At 36.3% G+C, this 25,142-nt stretch overlaps 1 protein-coding gene across 5 annotated transcripts in view; it reads left to right on the top strand.

Annotated features, from left to right (window-relative positions):
• Window positions 1-14,553, top strand: part of ZDHHC14 (zinc finger DHHC-type palmitoyltransferase 14) — a 321,515-nt gene extending 306,962 nt beyond the window's left edge. For 3 of the 5 annotated variants that reach the window (XM_031937577.1, XM_031937576.1, XM_031937575.1), the window contains one exon: window positions 8,260-14,553. In XM_031937577.1, the coding sequence (XP_031793437.1) occupies window positions 8,260-8,661 (402 nt within the window). In that variant the 3' untranslated portion in view covers window positions 8,662-14,553. The remainder of the gene's footprint in view (window positions 1-8,259) is intronic. The other 2 variants (XM_012549419.3, XM_012549418.3) reach the window with 1 other exon arrangement.
• The last annotated feature ends 10,589 nt before the right edge of the window (window positions 14,554-25,142 follow it).

The raw sequence follows: 25,142 nt of genomic DNA, 5'->3' as shown, positions 1-25,142 counted from the left end.
GAAAAGCCAAAAGGTGAAGGGAAAAAAAACCTAAGAGGAATCTCTGTATATGTGATTGCAGATGCACGTAAAGAATTTTACTCTTAGAATACAAAGAATATCTCCCTTAGAATTCAAACAGTTTGGAGACATGAGGAGAAAATTCTAATCATTTTCCATTTCAGTATTCTACCCATGAGTATTTTAATGTCCCTTTTTGAAATGTCTCCAGTCTAGAAATGATTTTTACAAAAATGAGGACAATAGTACCAATATTGTAGATTTCTATGGATGGACTCATTGCATTATATTATCAATAAGCTCAGACAGAATGAAATTATATACTCTCCTGTGGGAGTAGAAGATATCAATATATTTGATTCAATGGACCTGCAATTTAATCACACAGGTCACTTTTCCCCTTTTATTTTCTTGGGCAAGTCAGTTTCTTCCTCTATGAAATTATGTAAGCTGGACTAAGAAACTTTTCAGAGATCTTTTCTGTACTCTAAATACTTTCTTGCTCTAAATCTATGATTCTATAATCTTTTGACTCTATGGTCTGGCCAATGCTTAGGAATCAGCCAGAAATCAATATGGAAGCTATCCAACAGGAGTAATCAATTCCTCATTCACCCATTTAACCATATGTTCAAAAATTGGATATGGACATTCAAATGGTGATCAGTTATGGTTCATTTGGTCTTTGTATTCCCAGGGCCGTGCAAAGTTCTTTGTACACAGTTGGTACTTGTTGGATTAAAAAGTTATAAAACATTATAAAATATTTTCAAACTGCATGTGATCATTTTTGTTGATGTTCCCAAGAACTATAGTCGCTCATAACATTCCCAGAAAAAATAAAATGGAAGAATCAGGAATGAGAGGAAAAGAACAATTGTTAATATAGAGGCAAACTTGATATGTAATTTCTTCAGTACAAAGAACTCCTGCATGAGACAATTCCCTCAACCAATGTAAGTCATCCCCTTCTTTTCAACTTTTGGCTTTAGGTACTAAGAATTTGCCCAGGGTCACACAATCAACATGTGCCATGAATCCCAGTTTTCCTGGCACCTAAGCCAACTCTCTCTATCCATTATCCTACACTATCTCTCCTTCAATAACCAGAAAGAAGTACAGATAATTGTATCAGGCTCAGAAATAGCTTTTTTAGTTTGTTCTCAAAATCTGCTTAAAAAGCAGTAGCTAAAGTCAAGGACTCAAGTCTACATTGAAAATAAAGTAGACATTTTGTCCAGTATTTATGTGCTTGCTTCTGTGTGGCTCTCGTGTGGATTAAAAAAGACAAAGTATATTTCTCCCAGATATATGTTTGGATTTATTTAAGCCCTTAAGCTTTATCCCTGATAAACTGGACGAAGCATATTTCTTGCAGTTTTGACTGGTGCAATTCAGCCAGTGTTTGTTTCCATTTTTAATGGTGCATGTCTTTGGCAGTGGTGAAGTAGAAGATCTATGAAAATGCCCAATGGAACTTGTTACATTTTTTAAAACATAGAAAAGGACATTTTTTGAGCTTAGGTTTAGACAGAACACATCAAACTGTAATGTCAACATGTTGAATCAAAAGGAGCAATAAGAAAGGCAACCAAATGCAGTTGTCTTTAATTTTGAATGTCATGGGGGAATCTAAGCAGTACTAATGGGGACCATGGTTGGGAATAAACAAGGAACTAGGAAGAAAGAGGGATGAAAAAGAAAACAAGTCTATTAATCAATAAACATTCACATCCCTGCCCTCAAGAAGCTTATAATCTCATGAAGGAAAATAACATTCAGAAGGAAGCTGAAAAGGGGAGTAGGGGTGAGAAGGAAGGTACTCAGTGTGGAGAGCATGCTAGAGGCATCTAGAGGGGTGCAGCCAATTGGGAAATGAAAAAATGGCAGGTTTGGGTCATCTCTCGGAGAGGTCCTCCACTTATCCACTCCAATGGAGGGACAAAGATGTGTGTGTGATCTAAAATTGAAGGAATCTTGAAGAAAGTGAAGGAAAAAAGGAGGATTTAGAGCAGAAAGGGACCACAGTGGCTATCAAGTTCACTCCCCTCATTTCACCAATAAAGTACCCAAGACACCAAAAAGTTAAGCAATTTGCCCATGACTGCATAGCTAGCATTTGAGATAGAAGCATTCTATCTACTACACCACAATGTTTCTCTAAAGCGGGAAAAGGCATCCTCATCACTGGCATTTATATACTCTTTTAAAGTCTGAAAAGCACTTTAATTCATTTGCTCCTCATAGCCCTGTGAGGTTAATGCTATTATTATCCCCATTTTAGAGATTAAAAAACTAAAGTCAAGTGACTTGACCCAGGTCATACATCTGCTAAGTGTCTAAGGCAATATTCCAATTCAGGTCTTCCTGGCTCCAAGACCAAGCTCTATTCATTGTGCCACCTAGCTACCACCTAATAATATAAGCAACAATTGCCAGACTTTACTTTTCTTAAAATATATTTTTTAAAATATGGTGGTTGGTCTTAAAGTCTACCTCAAATTTTATGATTCTCTAAATATTAAAAATTGTCAGTCCCCATAATAGAATTTACCTGAAAATCATGAATAGAGAGAACCTTCTTTTCCATCACCAAAGAAGGAATCTAGCTTTCAGTTTCATCTTCCCTTCAAATCAGGGAAGATTTCCATTGATAAAACCTATTTTCATCAGAGAACTGATGTGATTCTCATTTCAAGAAAGAACAACTAATTTGGGATTGTGAGTTCTCACAACTGGAATCTTGAGAATAGTCTTATTGGCAAGACTCCAGGAATATGGAAAGGTTATATTTAGTCATGGAGAGTTGAAAACATTATAGAAGTACTAGCTGTCATCAGTAATTCCAAATGGTAATTTTTCAAGTAAACTTCTTAGCAAAGACATTGTATTCAAATCCCTGGGATACTTGCCAGAAAATGTATGTTTAATCAGAGAGGCTTCCTCTTATTCCTCCATCCTGTCAAGATTGAACCAATTTCCTAACTGTACAGAGTTTTATAGCAAAAAAAACTTAACATAAAAACAATATTGACATGAAATCAGAAACCAGACTTAGTGTCAATTGCTTAGCTACTGAAGGAACTGTATTCAACATTCCATTAGAAAATATAAGAATAGAAGCAGAAATTCACTGCAAGGAGAAAGCAAGCCAGGTTGCAGTGGGCTTTAAGAAGGGTGACTATAGTCCAGGGGTCCTCAAACTTTTTAAATAGGGGCCTGTTCACTGTCCCTCAGACCGTTGGCGGGCCAGACTTATACTAAAAACAAAAACTTTGTTTTGTGGGCCTTTAAATAAAGAAACGTCATAACCCTGGGTGAGGGGGATAATCATCCTCAGCTGCCGCATCTGGCCCGCAGGCCATAGTTTGAGGACCCCTGGCTCAGTCATTCAAGGTCAAACTGGTAAAATTCATATCAAGTTAAACCTGCTCTTTTGACCTCATCCTATCTAGTTCCCTTCACCCCCACATACCTTCAATGAGCCTAAAGGTCCTACACTGGAAAGCATGATGGACTTGGAATCAGATGATATGCTGTCAAAGCTGTGATTTATTAGCTACTGAACAAGTAAATCATTGAACCTTTCTGGGTTTCAGATGTCCTCATCTGTAAAATGGAGATAACATTCAAATTCAGCTTCAATAAGTTATTATTTAAGTGGCTTTAGGACAATCCCTTAGCTTCTATTTGCCTCAGTTTCCTCATCTACAACGTAAGAATAAAAATACTCATATCTTCTACCTTGCCAAGGTCCTTGGGAGGACCCAAAAAATCATGTACATAGAACTCTTTAGTAAGTCCTATAGCATTATATAAAGGTGAATTTTTGTGAAGATCAAGTGAAAGGAATATCTATAAATGAGAGTTGTTTGCTGTTGCTATGATTGGACTAGAGAAAAATTCAGCTTTTATATATATATATTTTTTAAAAAGCATTTCTTTCATGCCCTATGCTATGATGAAAATATGCAAGGCACTGTCCTAGAAAGAGAAAGTCAAAAATTAAATGGTTCCTGCCTTCAGGGTGCTTACATTCCTTAACAAAGAAGACCAAGCATAATTTGTATAGAATAAATCCAATGTAATTTGGTGGGGATGGAGGAGTTGGCGCAATAGGGCAGATCAGGAAAGGATTTGCTGTTGGAAGTGGCCCTTAAACTAATCCATGAAGGAAGCCAAGAATTTCAAGAGGTGGAGATGAGGAAGGATTGCATTTCAGACATGAAGCACAGTTTGTGCAAAGGAGAAGTGTCAGGAGATGAAGTGTCATTTGCAGGGAACAGCAAGTAAGCCAATTTGGCTGAGACCGAAAGTACAGGATGGGGAGTAATGCAAGATCAACGGAGTCAGACCATGAAAGATTTAAATGCCAAATAGAGAAGTTTCTATTTTATCCTAGAGACAAGAGGAAGCAGGATCAGGAGAATCTCATGGTCTGACCTATGCTTTAGGAATGCCTGTTTGGGAAAAATATGGATTATATAGCTAGCAGCAGCCAGGTGGTAGAGATGATGGAGGGTTGAACCTCAGTAGAGGAAGACGTGAGTTAGATTTATGTTAGCTTTGTGACCTTAGTCACTTAACCTCTGTGCCTCAGTGTCTACAAATGTAAAATGCAGGAGTTAGAATAGATGACTTTGTCCAAAGTCCTATCTGATTGATATCTCTGATCCTGTTTGGAAAAGGAAAAGACAGTATATTAGTACCCAGTTTTCCTACATTCCCTCCAACATTTATCATTTTTCTTTCCTACTGTATTAGCTAATCTGATAGGTGATGAAGGGGTATCTCAGAGTTGTTTTAATTTGCATTTCTCTAATCAATAGTGAATGAGAGCATTTTTTCATATGATCATAGATAGCTTTGAATCTTCTGAAAACTACTGGTTCAAATCCTTTGATAATTTATCCAAAATTTGTATTCTTATAAATTTGTGACTCTATCATGCTTAAGAATTGTTATAAGGAACTTCTAGTAATAAGTATTCATATCTCATTAGGCTACCAGGAATTGGTGGTCTGTCCTACTTAGCTACTGATATGACTGAGCTCTTCTCCCTCAGCCCAGATCATTGCACTGTCCCCAAACTGACATATGGCTACACATTCAGAAAAAGAGAATTGAAAAATGTAGCACCCATCATCCTTCTGAAAATCCAACATTAGCTCTTCCTAGTTCTTGAAAGAGCAAAACCCTGGATTTTACACAATGGAAAAATCAGAAAGAAGGTACTTTTCTCAGAACAGTGAGAGAAATGTAGTAAGAAGAGGAGAGAAACCAACAAATGTATGATATAGTAGGATAAGGGAATAATATGTACTTTTTAGATTTTCAAGAATACAATAACCTCTCCTGGTCACAGAAGTAACTGATATCATTGTAATACCCCTGTTCTTACAGTAGATAAGATGCTTATAGAACTCTGTATTCTAAAGACCCAAGACAGAAATCCATTATTATAAATCTATTGTCTAGTTTAAATTTCTGTCAGGTTATGGTGGGTATGCTGTATTTTGTACTATAGAAAGAATGGTTTTGAACATTTTTAATTAAAGTTTTTTTTAATTTTCTAAATATATGCATGGATAACTTTCAACATTCACCCTTGCAAAACCTTGTATTCCAAATTTTTTCCTTCCCTTCTCCTACCCCCTCCCCTAGATGGCAAGTAATCCAATATATCATGTGCAATTCTTCTATACATATTTGTACATATCATTCTGCACAAGAAAAATCAGGTCAAAAAGGGGAAAAATGAGAAAGAAAACAAAATGCAAGCAAACAACAACAAAAAAAGTGAAAATACTATATTGTGATCCACATTCAATTCCCACAGTCCTCTCTCTGGGTGCAAATTGAACATCTTTAATGAGTTTAGTCCAAAGCATCTCAACCTTTGATAACAAAATTTAAGATGTTTAAGTCATAGCAAAGCTATTTCAAACTGTCTCTGAAACCAGGTCTTAGACTAAATAGGAATCTAGGAATCCACTGCCTATGCCTTTCCTGCACCATTTTGAAAACCTTACAACTGGCTGAAAATGAGTCAGTAAAAATGTGATGTATGCCATACTCTTCTGTTAAGCACTGAGAACCAAAATGAACCATCCAAGGGAACTGTTTCCTATAGTGGGAAAAGAAAATGCTTAATAGTTTTAAGTCCTGGCTCTTCCCTTAACTAGCTATGTGATTTTTGCAAGTCACTTCCCTTAATCTTAATTTCCTGTCTGTAAAATGCATGAGTTAAACAACTTCTAAGGTTTCTTGCAACTCTGAAATTCTATAACTAGAGTAAGGTACAGTTTAAGACTATCTTAAGAAAAGTGGTTCATCCTATAAAACTTTTAGGTTCTCATAAGCAACAAAAAATGAATCAGAGGGAGAGGAGGGAAAAAGGAGATACTAGAAAAATGTTGATGTAAAAATATAAATCAGGATTTATTTTAAATATATACATATATTAAAGTATTTTGTTTTAATAATTACATTGTAAGACAATTTTTAACATTTTTTAAATTTTGAGTTCTAAATTTTTTCTTTCCCTTTGTCATATTCCTCCCTTCCTCAGACAGTAAGCAATTTGACAAAGAATATATGTGCAATCATGTAAAACAATGAATATTTATTTTTAAGTGAACCAGAGGTGTTGATGATGGCAATATTGAATGTTTAGCAGTAGAACATTCTTAGGCTTATGGAGACCAGTCTATTCCTGAGATTCAGAAGTTTCCAAATTTCAAAAACATTCTGGCCGATCTGTGATTTCATCAGTGGGTAAACTCATCCCTCCAGCAATGGATATCACAAGTATTCAAGCCACTATATCCCTACAATTCCTTTCTCTTACTATATTTTAAAAACTATATGGAAGAAACCACTCATAGCATATAAAAGGATATATATACACATACACATGTATATAAATACATATCTATATCTATATATATATAGTATTTTGCTTTTCCAATACATGTTAAGACATTAATTTGTTAATGTTTAACATTAATTTTTAAAAATTTTTGAGCTCTAAATTTTCTCCTTCTCTCCATCACATTCCCCCTCCCTAAAGTGGCAAGCAATTTGATATCTCTCTTCCTTGATGCTGGCAATGACAATTGTTTAAGTGAATCTATTTTAAAGTTATGATTGTAGGAGATCATTGTACATGGCAACAACAGGATTGTGCAGTGATCAGTTCTGATGAACATGGCTCTTCTCAACAATGAGATGATTCCGGCGGGTTCGAATGATCTTATGATGAACAGAGCCATTTGCATTCACAGAGAGGACTGTGGGAACTGATTGTGGACCACGGCATAGTGTTTTTACTTTTTTGTTCTTATTTGCTTGCATTTTTTTTCCTTTTTTGATCTGATATTTTAATATATATCTATGTATATATATATATATGTATATATGCCATATATATGTATGTATATATTTTTATTAAAGCTTTTTAAATTTTTAAACATGTTAAAATATATGTTAAATCCAATATATACATATATTTATACAATTATCTTGCTGCACAAGAAAAATCAGATCAAAAAGAAAAAAAATAAAATAAAATGCAAGCAAGCAACAACAAAAAAGTGAAAATGCTATGTTGTGGTCCACACTCAATTCCCATAATCCTCTCTGGGTGTAGAAGCTCTCTTCATCACAAGGTCATTGGAACTGGCCTAAATCATCTCATTGTTGAAAAGAGCCATGTCCATGATCTGATATTTCTTATGAAGCACAATAATTGTGGAAATATATATAGAATTGCACATGTTTAACGTATTGAATTGCTTGCCATCTAGAGGGAGTAGGTGGGGGGAAATGAGGGAAAAAATTTGGAACACAAGGTTATGCAAGGATGAAGGTTGAAAATTATCCGTGCCATATGTTTTGAAAATAAAAAGCCTTAATAAAAAAATTGAATCATAAAAAATAAAATTATGGTTGTATAGATGGACACAGACTACCATTGTAACATAAATATTTACTGGAGCGGTATACATGATATGTTCATTTAAGTGGGTTATTTGGATGCCGGTGTGAATATTTCCTGTGTTGCCGTAAATACCACAGTGAAACCTGGATATCTGTGCATGCAGTGCTTTTTGGCAGTTGTCTAACTGAATCATCACTAATTTTTCTCTTCTCACATCTTATTCTCTCCATGCCTCTCTTGCCCTTGCGTTTCACTCTCTGCTCCTGCCTCCGACTTCCCCAACTCGCTGCCCTTTCTGGCTGCCTCCTGCTCTCCAGTGTGACCAAGATCAATGCATTCAGAGCACCAAATTCGTTTTGCAGGCTGCAGCTACCCCGCTGCTCCAGAGCGAACCCAGCCTGACCAGCGAGGAGCTCCCTCTGCCAGGAAAGACCACCCTGGGCACCCCCTGCGCCACTTTGTCCCTGGGGCAGCCCACGCCACCCTCCTCCATGCCCAATCTCACATCAGAGACTGTTTTGACAGATATGATACCGTTGAAGGAAGATCATGATGGCCACCAGTTCCTCACACCCGAGGAAGCCCCCTCACCCCCTGGGATGTTGTCAACGGGCAGTCCCATCACGCACAGTCACACCCTGCATGTCCTAAGCTTGGCCAGCCAAGACTCATTGCATGAAGACTCAGTCCGTGGCCTTGTAAAGCTCAGCTCAGTCTGACCGATGTGGACGGTTGGCACAGGGGGAGGCGCGGTGCACTTTTCCTGGGACTTTGCTCTTCTCCAGACCACCTGCAGAAGCCGACAAAAGCGGTCTTCCCAGCAAAGAACTTCCCAACACTCCGTCTTCTCATTAGCCTCGTGGTCTCAGTGAGGAGGACTTCCAATTGTTGGTTAAACGAACATCTAGAAAGTAGATGGCTCGATTTCAGGGGGCATTTGGGGGCAGGTCCTAAAGCTCTTAATTTTGTCTTATTTGACTTTCCTTCCCTTTCCCCAATTCCTCCTCTCCTTCCCATCCTTAATAAAAACTGAAATTGATCCCAACAGTCCAGTTTTCTGAAGCCTTGGGCAAGTGAGAATTTCCCAACAGCTGGAGTCATATTTCTGAATCTTTATTTCAGCAAAAGAAAGATTTTGGGTTATAAATGGCACATTCTGTATTCTCCATTATTGTAATACACACTGGTTAAGAGTTTATGATATTTTGTGGTCATATTGAAATGCACTCAAGTGTTATACTACTAATATTTGAATTTGACGATTTCCATTCTGTTTATTAATATAAAAAATTTTAAAGAAAAAGAAAAAGAGACCAGCTGGGGACTTACATGCCACATTTAGTATGTGTTAAGTGGTGTTGGTATCAAGAAGTGCTGCTTTTTTTTTTAAGTTGTGACTTTCCAAGTTCAGTTTCATCAAAGGACAATTATCAAACTGAAACCAATGGACAATGTTATTATTTCTCAACCATTCAACTTTATTATCTGTGGATAGGTGGTGCCTACAATATCCTGGGTTTTATCACATTTCTTATGATTTCATCTTCTGTTAAATATTTAGATTAGGTATTGTGTTGTGCCATATCTGCAGGGGATTAGAATCTCGCTACTGTGGGTGAGATTTCCAGTGGACATCCAATAAAAATGCCATCCTCCATTTTCTGGATTTGCGTACAGTTATCCTTATAAAGCCTAAAAGACAAAACCCTCTAGAGGACCAGCAAAGGGTTTGTGATTGTTGAAATAGACTGGCAGGGAATCAGCCTGAATCCATAGTGAATCAGATCAACGGATTTCATACTGATGGGAAGGTTTCTTGGGTAAGAAGGTGAATTTCTGTCCTGTTTCTAAGCACTGATTGTCCACTTATGGTTTGTTATTGAGGGAATTCACTTGTGTTTGCATTATGTAAAATTCAGTGCTGCTGTAGACAGAAGATAAAGGAGTCATTCAAATAGGAGATTGGCTCTCTTCTCTGTTCATCCTGTTCTGTGTGCTGAGGGCAAAAGGAAAGAAAACAGGGAACCTTTTGCAGGTGTCCAAGAGTTAGTCAAAGGAACCTGTGGCAAGTGTGTGCTGAGATCTCCAGGGCTCATTTCTCTTAACCAGGCCATTAATCAGAATAGAATTAGGAAAATTACCAACTCATCCCTTTCAATTTATAACTTGGGGCAGGGATTAGGAAGGACATTGTATTTCATTTAAGACATTATCAACTCAGGGCAATTGCAGGGGACCCAACTTGGTTTTGAGAAGTGTGCCATGTACTTTACTTGCCTTCCTCTTCAGATGCCTGCAATGATTTCTTCTCAGGACAAATTAAATTCTGCAAGCTCAAAATAGTGTGCTCTGTTCATATGACTGGTTAAAAGACAAGATGCATTTATTATTGATCAAGATGCCCAGACATTTTGAATTAATGGGATAAGGCCATTTCCTCTAATATAAGGGAGAAGAAAATGACCATCTTGTTTGAAGAAAAAGTAGGGGAGGGGGGAGAGAAGCATATTTTGGGTTCTGGAACAAAGCCATCTCTGAAGGCATTGAAGCCACAGCCAGATCTCTCCTCATAACATTAAACTGTTTGATTTCTCCCACTCTGAGAATATGTGATCCTGTGTTTACTGGTGGTCCCCTTACCACTATCATCACTCTTATTCCTTACACTGACATGTGTAGAAAACAGAAAAAATAAGTCACAGGAGCAGTTTCTGGTTTCCTAAATCTCCTGACCATTCCTTTCTGATTATAATTCTTCATGTGAACTAGAGACTCATACAAGAGTTGGAAGAATCAAGAAAAATTTGGAAGTGACTTTAAACTGTGCCAAAGTGTGATGGGCTGCCTTAGGAGACAAAGAGCTCCCCATCAACAGAGGTATTGAAACCGAGGCTCAGTAAATATCTGTTGGGGAGATTGTAGGAGAGTTTCTTATACAGACACAGGTCGGAAAGGATGGCCTCTGATATCCTACATTGAAATTCTGTGATAAACAAAACAGGCCAGATCTCCCACAGGCACAATTAATTCCACAAAACTCTTTGCACAAAAACTTAAGCCTGCCCTTTACCCCGTTCATTCTTTGTGAAGAAGTAAGACAACGTGCCTTCGTGATGTGGTTCCCAGGAACAGGTGAGAGGACAAAGGCAGCTCAATAGAGAAGCAACCTAACTTCATGGACAGAACCTTGGTCCTGGAGGGAAGAAGGTCCTAATTCAAATGCCACCTCAAAAACTTGCTCTTTGTGTGAACCTTAGGGCCAGTTTCCTCACCTTCAAAATTCAAAATAACAATAGCGCCTACCTCGCAGGGTTGTTGTGAGGATCAAATGAGATAATATATGTAAAGTGTTTTAAAGCTTTAAAAGTATGACAAAAATGTTAACTTTCAAGTCATGGAAAGAATTCTGAATTAGGATCTGGGAGGCCTGAGTTACCGTGTGACCATGGGTAGGTCAGTTTTAATTCCTCAACCTTCATTTTCCTCATCTAGACAGATTCTTTTCCAGATTCCTGCCAGCTCCAATGTTCAAATGGTTTATGATTTTTCTAGGATCACGATAGACACCCCACCTTAATCTGCAGAATTACAATGAGTCCTTATCCTCATGTATGTTCGGTGTTCATTCATATGACTTTTTTTCTCCTCCTTTATCCTTACCCTTCACCTCTACCTTTCCACTAAGCAACCACTACATTATTTATCAAACTCTGCTTTCAAGTGAGCATGGCTATTCAGGATTTACTATGCTATTAAAACTTGGATCATTATCGAAAGAGCCATTTCTCCAGGGGATGTGAATTTAGTTCATGCAGCCTGTCTCGAGGGGCACTGCCCCCTTGCACTGTGGTTAAAAGGAAAAGTGAGGGCTGGAGGATTAAATGCATTTGTGTTTACACTGGCTCTCCCCTTCCTATTGCTTCCAAGGTTGGTTTCTGGAAACTTGAATGTCCTTCACCATCCCAGGGTGACATGACCTAGTCTATATTTTTGGATATTTGCGTAATTCAAGCAAGCTATAATCGAATATGTTTTGATATTTTACAAACTGTCATTGTCATAGATTGATTGTTCTCTATGTACCAGTGAAGTAAGATAAATATTTTACAATGCTACTAAAACTTAGACCATTATCTCATGTACACACAAGCTTTATTGTTTAAAGATTCATCTGCTTTCAGTTTTCCCAAGAAAGCTGAAGCAGAATATAAGCTGCCCAGGCTCCTTCATAGGATGACTGAGTTTCATCCAATTACCCCTGGCTTCTGAAAAGGAGGGCTGGCGAAAGCATCATCAGATCTGTGCCTGGGAGAACTCAGTGACAGGGCACTCTGGGGCCCCAGGAATTTGCTGTCACATTCTGTCAGGCAACCAAGCTGAAATATGACAGTTTCCTTTTTCTTTTTCCAAGTGGTCCAGCCTATCAGAATGATGCAACATCCTCCTTAGAATCTTATTTTGGACATTTCTTGTGCCCCTGAGGGCCTATTTCTAATCCCACATTAGCAGGCCATGGCCAATTATAGAGTCCCATTTCATTGTTTTCTTATCCTATTGTTTTTATGATTGGCTCATCAGGATTAAATGTGAAAAGTAAATATTATTTTGTTTTCCACTTTGTAATCTTGTCCCAGAGCTGAAGTTTTTGTTATTGCTCTTTCCCTCTCTTTACCCTTTATGTATTTGGTTGTTATTTAGGAAGTTGCATAATATTGTTGAAAGAACACTGGATTTGAATTCAGAAGATTTCATTTATAGCCCCTATGACCTTGGATCACTCACTTAATTTCAGTGAGTTGTCATTCCCTCATATGTAAAATGAAATTTATTATCAGTTGCTCTCAAGGTTCCTCCCAATTCTAAATCCTATGATCCAATGTTTGACCCTTTTCCTAGCTACCAACCAAAAGAAATGTAAACCCCACACTTCACTGTGTTGCATCAGTTCTCCTTGGCACTGTGGCCTTGTGAGGACATCTACTGGAAAATGCAGAGAAAATGCAGAAAATACTTGAAAGCTTTGCCATTCAGCGGTTCCTGAAGGGACTGCAGTCAGTCCAGTTTGCAAAGGAAGAGTCCTTCATCACCTTCCACCTTCACAGAGTGACTCCAGGAGCAAGAGTTTCCCATGGACTTTGTTCTCCCTTCTACAACTTGGTTCATAGCAACTCCTCTGGGACATGGGGGTGGGAGATGGTTAGAATTCATCTGCTCTTTTCTCTCTCTCTCTCTCTCTCTCTCTCTCTCTCTCTGTGTGTGTGTGTGTGTGTGTGTGTGTGTGTGATGTGATATGTTTTCATGGCTGCCTGGCAAAGTATCAAAAATTCGCTTTTATAATCCTAAGGGATTTTTAAAATGTCTTTTTTTTGTGATAGTCTTGAGGAGAGCCCAATGTACAAATTATTTTAGAGGGCAGGAATGGGGTGGGGGGAAGGAATGGAAAGGAAGGCAGAAAGAGTAAGAAAGAGAGAGAAATTTTGAATATTGTTGCCTTATGACTGTTTTGAAGCTGAGCCTAAATAAAAGTAATGTTTACAGTTCTCTTCATCACATATCTATGAGCCTGTGGAAATCTAATGTTTTCTTATCCAAAAGGGAGAGGCTTTAAAATACATTACCTGCTCCTCTTCCATCCCTATAGATGAGTATACAATTCTAAATTCTCTATAATGATATTCTACTGGGTGCTTTCCATATCACTTCCTAAATACTGCCTCTAACTTGTTTCTTTGAAATGTGTCCCTTTCCATCTTTTAAAATAAGTTATCATCAATAGATTAGATTAGCTACATTGTTCTCATTGTAATCATAAATGTCCAAGAGCATTACATTTTTGTAAATCAGTGAATCCTCTAGCAACTTGCCCATTGTACATGGTCCTGATAATGCAATCAAGATGGATTTCCAAATACAAGCATTTACTACATTAATTCAGCCATTAAAAATAATTGTGTAGATATAAGATTAGATTGCTTCTGGAGCAACTGAATTTGCAGCTGCCACAATGAGATGAATGGCTTCAACTGGAATTATTTTCAGATCTCATAAACCCCAGGAATTATATGCAGAATGAGTTGGGGAGCAGATGGACATTTTGTGCTGTTGCAAAGATTTTTTTCCTTCCATCAATTGTTACATTTTTAAAAAGAAATGTGGTATTGATTTATGGAGTTCTGAATCAATGATTGTCTTAATTGTCCTTGATATCTTAACATGCACAGTTAAACTGAGAGGCCATATGGTCCATCCAATGAAATTTGTTTTGCACTGTTCTGTGTGAGTGGAGATTGTTTTAGCCTATGGTGGAATATGACTTTGAACCTCTAAGGCCCTTATTCTCGGGGACAGCTTTGGTTTGTGCTTTATTCCAATTGAGCATTCTGGTATACCCCCAAAACAATAAAAATAAAAACTCTTGGTATATTCAATGCTCTGAAGCTGAACAATGAAAGACATGTGGGCCATGCCAGTGTGTATTTTCAGAGATATGTATGCCTATCTAAGTGCCTCTTTGATGTTTTAATCAATGCTTGCATAATTGATTTTTTTAAACCCACTGAACTGAATTAAGACAACATTTTTTCCTGCCTCAATAAAAGCTGTTCATGGTATCGAATGTAAAACCTCAATCTCTCTCAACACACATATTGTCACAATAAGTCAATCCAATTATAATTGGGTCTACATGAGACAAAATGAAGGGCAGAAATGGCATGTACAAAATAAATTTGAACTGTGTAGACATGGCCCCATCTGCATAATTAATGAAAACCTATATTGATTTTTTAATCCCAAATTATCCAGATTGATTTTTCAAAGATTCTCAAACTTTTCAGTCCCAGAAATACATCAGCAGAATAAACCACCTAAAACCGTATCTCTTCCTATTTGACATCTTCTGTCACTTGTCTCTGTCCCTCTGTCTCTTCCTTTCCATTTTTTCCTTTATTCCCTCTCTTTCCTCCAAACACACCCACACACATGCAGAAACAGAAATATATAAACAAATACCATCAGAATTAAGCAGCACCAACTACATGCCATTAATTATCTTCTTTCCCACAGGAGGTAAAGCAGAGTTTATTGTATTAAAATCCCTTCTAATTGCTCTTTACCTTCAGCAAAGACTTCCCTTTCTACTTTCTAATGAATGTAGTGAAATAAACCCTATTCTTTAAGAACTCACTCATCCACCATCTTCTCCACCTCCAAAGATCTGTTTCTTCTGCCATCTTCATTTTCTTCCCAGCCCTCTCAGAAGAGATGACCTTTTTCCCCTTCAAAGTTAATTTCTCCATCATCCTCTCCCATCTCTTTTAGTAACATTTTGTTCCATCAGCTACATCTCTATTTTGTATTATCAGTTTCTCCTTTTCCACTGGTACTTTCCTGTCTTCCTCAAAACATTTTCAGTTTCTCTGTATCTTGCTTTTTAAAATGGTTCTCTACCATTATTTCCTTATATAACCAAATTCTGTCTCACTAGCTAGTCCCTATATAAATGCTATTATTTTTTCTTCTACATTGCTTATGACACTGCTGACTGAATTTCAACTCTTGAAATTCCATCAGGGATATCATTGAAGTGGTTCCTGCAAGAGGCTGAATTGGGTGACATCTAAAACCCCTTCAAATTCTAAATTTCCATGAAACTAAAAAATTAGTTCTTCCTTTGCCAGTATTCTGTTTTTTTTTTCCTTTCCCTTCAGTCATTTCTCTCTCACATTTTGTTGGTTCCAATATTCTTCCTGGCCCCAAACTAGCCCTCCAAATTTCTTTTAGTCCCCTAAGTCTTCCACTCAAGCAAAACTGATTTCTTCATCCCCACAAAATTAATTTTTATATTTCTGTGGATCTGTGGTTTCTTCATTATGAATACTACCTCCAGTGGTGCAGTTAACCAACCATTCATGTCTTTATGAAATACTTGTCCATATACTTTGATAAATCTTCCACTGGAGACCCTTGAGATCACCAAAAGCATGAGAACTGTCTAGTTTTCCTTTGCTTCTGATATATTATCAGCCCACATCCTTTTCTGATCATAGATCTTTTCATTGACATCATTTATAGCACCATTCTTAAATGGCAATATATTGTAGCCTCCTCATACCCATCATGAACTTTTCCATTTAGTGTACCTTAACTTGAGTTCTTAGGAGACTGGAGTATTCCATGATTTGCAATATTAACAAAAGAATATTGATTTTTTAAAAGATAAGTCTTTGTTTCAGGAAGAAGCTTGAATCATTAAAAGAATGGGATGGAAAAAGCATTTATTTATTCTCCTGTGTTCCAGGAACTGTACTAAGCACATGACAAATATCATCTCATTTGATCTTCACAGTTATCCTGCAAGGTAGATACTATTATTATCCTCATTACAATTGAAAAAACTGAGGCAATCATGTTAAGTGACTTGCCTAGAATCACATAGCTAGAAAGTGCCTGAGGCTAAATTTGAATTCAGATCTTACTGACTCCATGCACATCACTAGTCTTGCCTAAAAGGGCCACACAATTTTCTAAAAGCAATCCAGCTGCTTTTCTTTCTATTCCATTCTGGAACCAGCTCATTATTCATATACAATGTCAATCTGAGATATACATACAGAAAGACCAAATCTATGAGTTCTCCCTCCAACTGCATACTATGGTCTGGACAAAAGGCTTTCCTTGTCCATTTGTTTCCTTTTTGTATTGTTATTTCCTCTGAATGTTCTTAGGTTGGACTCTTGAATAATTAAGAATCTAATTTGGAAAGGCCTGCAATATTCTGTGGTTTCCTGCCATCTGTATGATGCCATCAACAAATAAATCTAGAGGGTCTTGTTCTCTTTCAAGAATCCCTTCATTTTGACACAAAATTACTTTGAATCCCCAAAGACCCTAGAATCTCCCTATCCTACACCCCATGCTATTCTGTCTATCTAAGATCTCCACTCCTCCCTCCCTAAAGTCTTCAATTGTCTCCCCCTTCATACTCATTGAACTCTTAGAGTACTTAATCTGTTGAATGTAATACTCTCTCTAAAGTTATACTACCTTCTATTGTTACCCATCTTTATATATATATATATATATAGCCTGCATCCTGTTGACTAAATTATCTTTGTGGTCAGGAACCATGTTTTTCTCTTCAGAGATTCTCAGAATTGAAAGTCTCTCAGGGGACATCTGGTTCAGTCCATACTAGACTAACCATCCCCTGAACCACCCGTCCAGTGACACTTCCTGAAGCAGACCCTTTCATCTCTTATTTTTTATTGAGACAATTAGGGTTAAGTGATTTACCCAGGGTCACAGAAGGCCATACCTGAACTCAAGTCCTTCTGATCCAGGACTCATGTCTCTCAGTTCTTCCCTCTCAGGCCAAGCAGAATGAGTCTAAGTCTTCTTCCACATGACAACCCTTTGAATATTTGCAGGCAGCTTTATCTGATTCCCCCTAAATTTGCTCCTTTCCAAGTTATTTCCAGTTCTTTCAAATGGTTCTCATATGCAGCCTCATACTAGTCATTCTGTTCTGGAGACACTTCATTTTGCCAATGTCCTATAATTTTCATCCATAAATGGCAGTATTCAAACTGTTACGGGACCAAAGCAGAGAATCACTGCCCCTAGACACAAGCTACAAGCACAGTGCTGGGTGTGGAAGTAGCACTGGATAATCCTTTGATGATTTAGTTACAAGATCCCACTGCTTGCAAAATCCTCATTGTCAGAATCCCTCAACTCATTTGTTCAAACTCCTTGCATAGGTATCCACTTCCATTTGACTTTGTGTGTCAGATCTGAACCCAAATGGAAAGAAATCAAGGCATTGAAAGTTAAATCTATTAATAATAGTTAATATGTATATAGCACTTTAAAATTTGCAAAATGCTTTACAAATCTTTGGGTCCTCCCTAAAATTCCAGATGTAGATATTAATATTATCCCCATTTTACAGATGAGAAAATTGAGACAGACTTAGCAAATAAATTGCTGAGGGTCACATAGTTCTCAGGTCACATTTGAATTCAAGTCTTTCTAATTCCAAGTCTGGCACTTTATTCATATTGCATCTCTACATAGAAAGTCTATTTGACATGGAATTCCAACTCCAGGTTTTACTGAAAGATTGAAGGTCAGAATTTTCTCCGCAGTATCCTCAGTGCTAACTAGTATTTTTATTTTATTTTTTAATATAAATTAGAAGTTTTAATTCCTGCTATATGTCATCACAAGCATTTATTTAAAATCTCCTATATTCCAGGGTCTGTGTTAATCTCTGGGTAGCCTAATGAAAGTTCTGATTATAGCTGAATTATGGTGGTCCTTCTAAACCTTTTTGATTCTGGTTCAATGGGGCTTTTAACAATATAGATTATGTTCAATTTTAAGATATGACTTTGGTTGTGTTATTTGGGAATTGAGTGGGTTTATTTTATTAAATAAATATTGAGAATTTGCAAGAAAGATGTTATGTCTTGTCCATCTCCTTATTTAATTTCACTAGAATGCCAGGCCTGGATTCAAGAAAACCCAAGTTCAAATCTTGCCTCGGATACTAGCTGAGTGACCCTGTTTGCCTCAGTTTCCTCAGCTATAAAATAAGCTGAAGAAAGGAATGGCAAAAAAAACTTCATGATCCCAAAGGGATTATGAAAAGTTGGGCACAATTGAAATAACAACATCAAAGAAACAGTTCCCAATAAAGGCATCATTACAAAAGTCCATTTGTATACCTCAGTTTGTTTAGAACTTGAAACACAGTTTTCAATAACGAAATATTAGAAAAAAATGCATATCTTGCCACTGGACCCAGATGACTCTGGAGCAGAAAGTAAAACATACTCTCACTTAAATCCAATTTACTTACATGTCATGGCATCAATCCTGATATCCTGATGTCATGGTCCTCTTCAGGAACCAAAGACAAACAACATTGAGGGGAAATGCAAATATATATCTTTGTTTGTATGTATATGCATGTATATATATATATATATATATATATATATATATATATATATATATGTGTGTGTGTGTGTGTGTATGTCCACACATGCAAAACAATATTGTGTGTGTATATATATATATATATATATACTTAAACATATACAAAACAGTATATATGTGTATATATATCTACAAACATAAATAAAACAATATATATGTGTGTACATATATACTTAAATATATACAAAACAGTATGTATATATATATATATATATATATATCTGCAAACACAGATAAAACTATATGTGTATGTATGTGTATATATATCTCTCTCTACAAACATAAACAAAACAATATATGTGTATGTATATATACTTAAATATATACACAGTATGTGTATATATCTATATATATATATCTCAAACATATACAAAACTATATGTGTATGTGTGTATATATATATCTACAAACATAAACAAAACAATATGTGTGTATGTATATGTATACGCAAATATATACAAAACAGTATGTGTGTATATATATATAAGCAAATATATACAAAACTATATATGTATGTGTGTGTATATATATATATCTACAAACATAAACAAAACAATATATGTGTATGTATATATACTTAAACATATACAAACAATATGTGTGTATATATATATATATATATCTGCAAATATATACAAAATTGTATGTGTATGTGTATATACATCTACAAACATAAACAAAACAATATATGTGTATGTATATATACTTAAATATGTACAAACAGTATGTGTGTATATATATATATATATTTGCAAACATATACAAAACTGTATATGTATGTGTATATATATCTACAAACATAAACAAAACATGTGTATGTATATATACTTAAACACATACAAACAGTATGTGTATATATATATCTGCAAACATATAAAACTGTATGTGTATGTATATATATATATCTACAAACATAAACAAAACAATATGTGTATGTATTTATACTTAAACATATACAAACAGTATGTGTACATATATATATCTGCAAACATATACAAAACTATATGTGTTTGTGTGTATATATACACAAACATATGCAAAACAGTATATGTGTATATGCACACCTATACAAAACAATGTGTGTCTATATATGTACACACATATGCAAAACTATACGTGCATGTATATGTGTGTGTATTTATGTGTATGCGCACACACACACACACACACACATAACAAAGTGCACATGTAGTTTTCAGAAAGAGGGCAGCACCAAAAAAGGGGAGATCCAGCAAAGTCCCAATTTAAGAGGTGACTCTAGCTGAGATATAAAGCAAATGAGGAATTATAAGAGGTAATGATGAGGGGGAAAATTCATTCCATCCACGGAAATCATCCAGAACAAAGACACAGAGTCAGGAGGAATAGCAGAAAAGTCAATGGAGAATAATGTGTGTGAAGGGGAATAATGTATGAAAAGTCTGGAAAGGCAGGTTGGAGCTAGGATTTAAAAGGCTTTTTACATGCCTAGCAGAGAAGCTAGTGTTTTATAGGCAAATACAAACAATTGTAAGTACTCAAAACCAGCAAGAGGCTGCTAAGTGGTGCAGTGAATAAAACCTTGGCCTAGAGTCAAGACTGAGTCCAAATTCTGCCTCAGATACTTACTAGCTGTGTGGTCTTGGGCAAGTCACTTAACCACATTTGCCTCAGTTTTCTGATCTATAAAAATGAGCCAGAGAAGGTAATGACAAACCAATCCAGTATCTTTGCTAAAGAAGCCCTAAATGTGTCATGGAGAGTCAGATATGACTTTAAAATGACTGAATATTTCAAAAATCAATCAAACAAAACCAAAAAAAATGAAAAAAAAAAAGAAAATATATAATATCTCATTGGAAAAACAACTAATCTGAAAATAGATCTAGGAGAGACAGTCTAAGAATTATTGGACTTCCTGAAAATTAGGATGAGAAAAAGAGCCCAGACATCATCTTTCAGGAAGTCATCAAGGAAAACTGCCCTGATATCCTCAAATCAGAGAGTAAAACAGCCATTGAAAGAATTCACGAATCACCTCCTGAAACTCCAAAATGAAAACTCCAAGGAACATCATAGCTAAATTTCAGAATTATCTGAAAATGACCAAATAATAATAACTAGAAAAAGAATGAAAATGTATATCAAGCAAGTATTTCTAAGTTGAAGACTGTTTCATGACAAAGAATCCATTTATAGCTATGCTTTTAAATAACCTCATGCAGATAGATGCGCAAGGTGGCAAAATGTACTAGAAATCAGGAAAGCAAGGAAAAACACTAACCCTCTCTCAGACTTGGTTTTCTCATAAGCCAAATAGAGTGATAATGGCACCTGCCTCACAGAGTTGTTTAGATGAGATAACATATGTATAAAACATTTTGCAAATACAGTGCAAAGCCCCGTATAAATGCTATAGCTCTTTTTAAGTTCCATGACCTTGAATATCCCTTTGAGCCTCAGTTTCTTTCTCCTGTGGAATAAGGTTATTGGACTCTTTTTCTAAGATTAGTTCTAGATCTATGAATACTTGTTATAGTTCTTAAGGAGAAATAACAAGAGGTCAGCCCAACTCAATTTAGTTACATGTGTGTTTGGAATAGATAATTCTATACACATTTACCCAGAATAACCACTACATAATTTCTGTTTTTATTAGCTACAGAGCACTTTGGACCAATGACTTGCTCCAATGCTTTCCCACCAAAATGAATACATTATCTTAAATATAATTCCTTTAAAGTCTGGGTTGCAAATAGCAGATAATGAAATCTCTTTCCCTGAGTAATTTTTGTCTTTGCAAAGATTTCAAAATACTCCAATTTCATTTGCCCTCTGTTTAGGTTGTCTCTATGAAAACACATTTTTCTTTTGTCTTCAGGGTCCTTAGGAATTTTAGCTAAAATGTATTCCTGGCAAAAATTCTTAATGATTCAGCATTTAAACCCAGCTTGACCAAACATAGATGACTCCCTGGGGACCATGGATCATTTTTTTCTTTCTTTTTTTTTCATCCAAATGATCTGAATGAAAACATATAGTATGCTTTGAAGAGTACATAACTGACATTGTGTATCATGCTGAGAAATATCGATCCTGGGACAAAGACTTTTTTTTTAAATAGTGTCTTCTTAACCCTGATCAATACACTCTGGATGAAATACAGAAGAGATGACAAGTATGTAAGGTTCCTTATTCCCCTTTGTTGGAAAAATCTATTCTGCAAACATATCTGTGTGTCTGCATCTTTATTTCCTGAGTCAGATCCAGTCCAAGGACTAAACATAATTAATTTTGTTAGGTCTGGAAACCACATTGGAAACACAGTTTATAAGCAATAACAAGAACAGATAGATTTAGATGGCTCTGGACTATCCAAGTTTCTTCCCATGGAAATTCCAACCAGTCAGTGTCCTTCATATGCCCTGAATCACAATTTCAAATCAACTGCCTCTCATAGATATGTGTTGTTTGGGTTCTTGATGTATTCTTAAAGAGCTGTTCATAGATTTAATTTTGCAAATAGATCCAAACTTAAAATACATTAGATTAATTCTCTATAAAGGAACACTAAGATGAATACTTCAGCAAAGTTGAAATTTTTTTCTAATAATCTCCTTTTAACTTACTTTTTAAAAAAATCTTGCATGAAATAAATGAAAAAAAAAAACCATTTAATGAGTGCTTGTGCGCTATGAGCAGCTAGATGACCCAGTAGAGAAAGTGCTGGTCATAGAATCAAGAGGACCTGAGTTAAAATCCAGCTTTAAATGAAATATGTACTGTACATGATGCAAATATTATAAACCAACAGGAACATTTGAAAAGTAGAAATTTCCCTTTTCTCACAGACAAGATTTTGTTGAATTGGTTTATAAGAAGCATGCCAGGAAGCAAGAATCTCAAGCTTTCCTAAGGAGAGAGAAAAGATATTTATTTATTTATTTATTTTTAAATTTAATAACCTTTTATTTACAGGTTATACACATGGGTGACTTTACAGCATTAACAATTGCCAAACCTCTTGTTCCAATTTTTCCCCTCTTTCCCCCCACCCCGCCCCCAGATGGCAGGATGACCAGTAGATGTTAAATATATTAAAATATAAATTAGATACACAATAAGTATACATGACCAAACCGTTATTTTACTGTACAAAAAGAATCGGACTCTGAAATATTGTACGATTAGCCTGTGAAGGAAATCAAAAATGCAGGTGGGCATAAATATAGGGATTGGGAATTCAATGTAATGGTTTTTAGTCATCTCCCAGAGTTCTTTCTATGGGCATAGCTGGTTCATTTCATTACTGCTCCATTGGAAATGATTTGGTTGATCTCATTGCTGAGGATGGCCAGGTCCATCAGAACTGGTCATCATATAGTATTGTTGTTGAAGTATATAATGATCTCCTGGTCCTGCTCATTTCACTCAGCATCAGTTCGTGTAAGTCTCTCCAGGCCTGAGAAAAGATATTTAAATAGTGCCTACTGTGTGCTAGGCATTGTGATAAGTGTCTTTTTACAAGTGTTACCTCATTTGATCTTCACAACAACCCTGTAAGGCAGGTACTATTTATTATACCCATTTTACAATTAAGGAAACTGAGGCAAACAGATTAAGTGACTTGCCCAGGATCACACAGCTAGTCAATGTATGAAACCAGATTTTAATTGAGGACTTCCTGACTTCCAGGACTCTAAGACAAGAACTTCCTGACTGCTTTCTACATGATAGTATAGTGCTGAATGTGGACACTTTGAAATGACGAAGCAGCATTCACCTTTGCAAAACCTTGTGTTCCAGGTTTTTCTCCTTTTCTCCCCTCCACCCCTCCCCAGGACAGCAAATAATCCACTATAGTTTAGACATGTGCAATTCTTCTAAACATATTTTCATATTCATTATGCTGTGCAAGAAAAAATCAGATCAAAGGGGGAAAAACCAATCACCCCCCCCAAAAAAAAAAAGGTGAAAATTCTAGGCTTTGATGTACATTCTCTTTTTGGATGCAGAAGGCTATTCTCCATCCCAAGTATATTGGAATTGTCATGAGTCATATCATTAGTGAAAAGAGCCAAGTCCATCACAATTGATCATCACATAATCTTGTTGCTGTGTACAACATTCTCTAGGTTCTACTTACTTCACTTAGCATTAGTTCTAGTAAGTCTTTCCAAGCTTTTCTGGCAGAAGACTTTTAAAAAATAAAAACAACTTCTTTCTTGAGCCCTTGCTTTGGCTCTTCTATGTGTCCAGAATTTTGCCTTGTCTCTATATTTCACCTGGGAGGGAAGAAGAAAATAGACCTTGTTCCTTCCACCAACTTGCATACCCTTTCTTTATATAGGCACAGATTCAACTAGGCAAGTTTACACCTTGGTCTCTGGTGGTTTTTGGTGTTGAGTTTCTATTCTCTTTCCTCAATAGATGTTTAAACATCAGTCCCCAAATGGGTATTTTCAGGCTTGGGTAACTTCATAACTTTAAGATAATCAGATATCCCATATTCAATGAGTAGGACTATGTGGGGGAAATTTCTTCATCAGATAAAATGACCACCAACAAGAAGACCGATCCTGACCCACTTGATCAGAAGAATCATTTAGACCCAGCAGGACCAAAATGAAATGGAAAATAATGAATCAGCAATCCCTTATACTGCTTCATGTTCTAGTGAGGTTTATGTATCTGTCTCCCAAAAGAACATAATAGTAGTCATGTTATTTCTGCATCCTGATTCAAGTCATTACATCAATGCATTCTCATTAGACTCTTGGATTTTCTTAAGTCTTTTGTGTAGGATGTAAATACTTATCCCGTATCTGATTCATATCAGATCCTGCCTACCTTCCTACTAGCACTTTTCAGGGAATTTGAGAATGAGACCAATCTAAGATGCAGATAATTTGTCCCTAGAGCCCCAGAACAAAGATAAGGATTTAACAAGGTAAAGAGTATGAGCAAAGGGAACCCACAGCCAGGCCCTTTCATAAGAGGTCAGGACTGGAGTCACCTGGACCATATGTCTGCGTTCAGAGCATAGAGGCTCCTTAGTGGAGAAGGGAATGGTGCTATATCCCAGCTTCTGAGGACTGAGCGGTAGTTCCTTAATATTAGACTTACAAATCTCTGAACCTATTTTTATTGGTAAAATCTTTAAAAGTCACTAAGGTTTTAGAAATTGAGTATGTCTGACAGCATGTTCTCCAGTTTC

The sequence above is a fragment of the Sarcophilus harrisii genome, chromosome 4 (genome assembly GCF_902635505.1).
Source record: "Sarcophilus harrisii chromosome 4, mSarHar1.11, whole genome shotgun sequence".
NCBI lineage: Eukaryota > Metazoa > Chordata > Mammalia > Dasyuromorphia > Dasyuridae > Sarcophilus > Sarcophilus harrisii.
The sequence above is the reverse complement of the archived record's forward strand: the minus strand, read 5'-3'. Positions and strand labels throughout refer to the sequence as shown.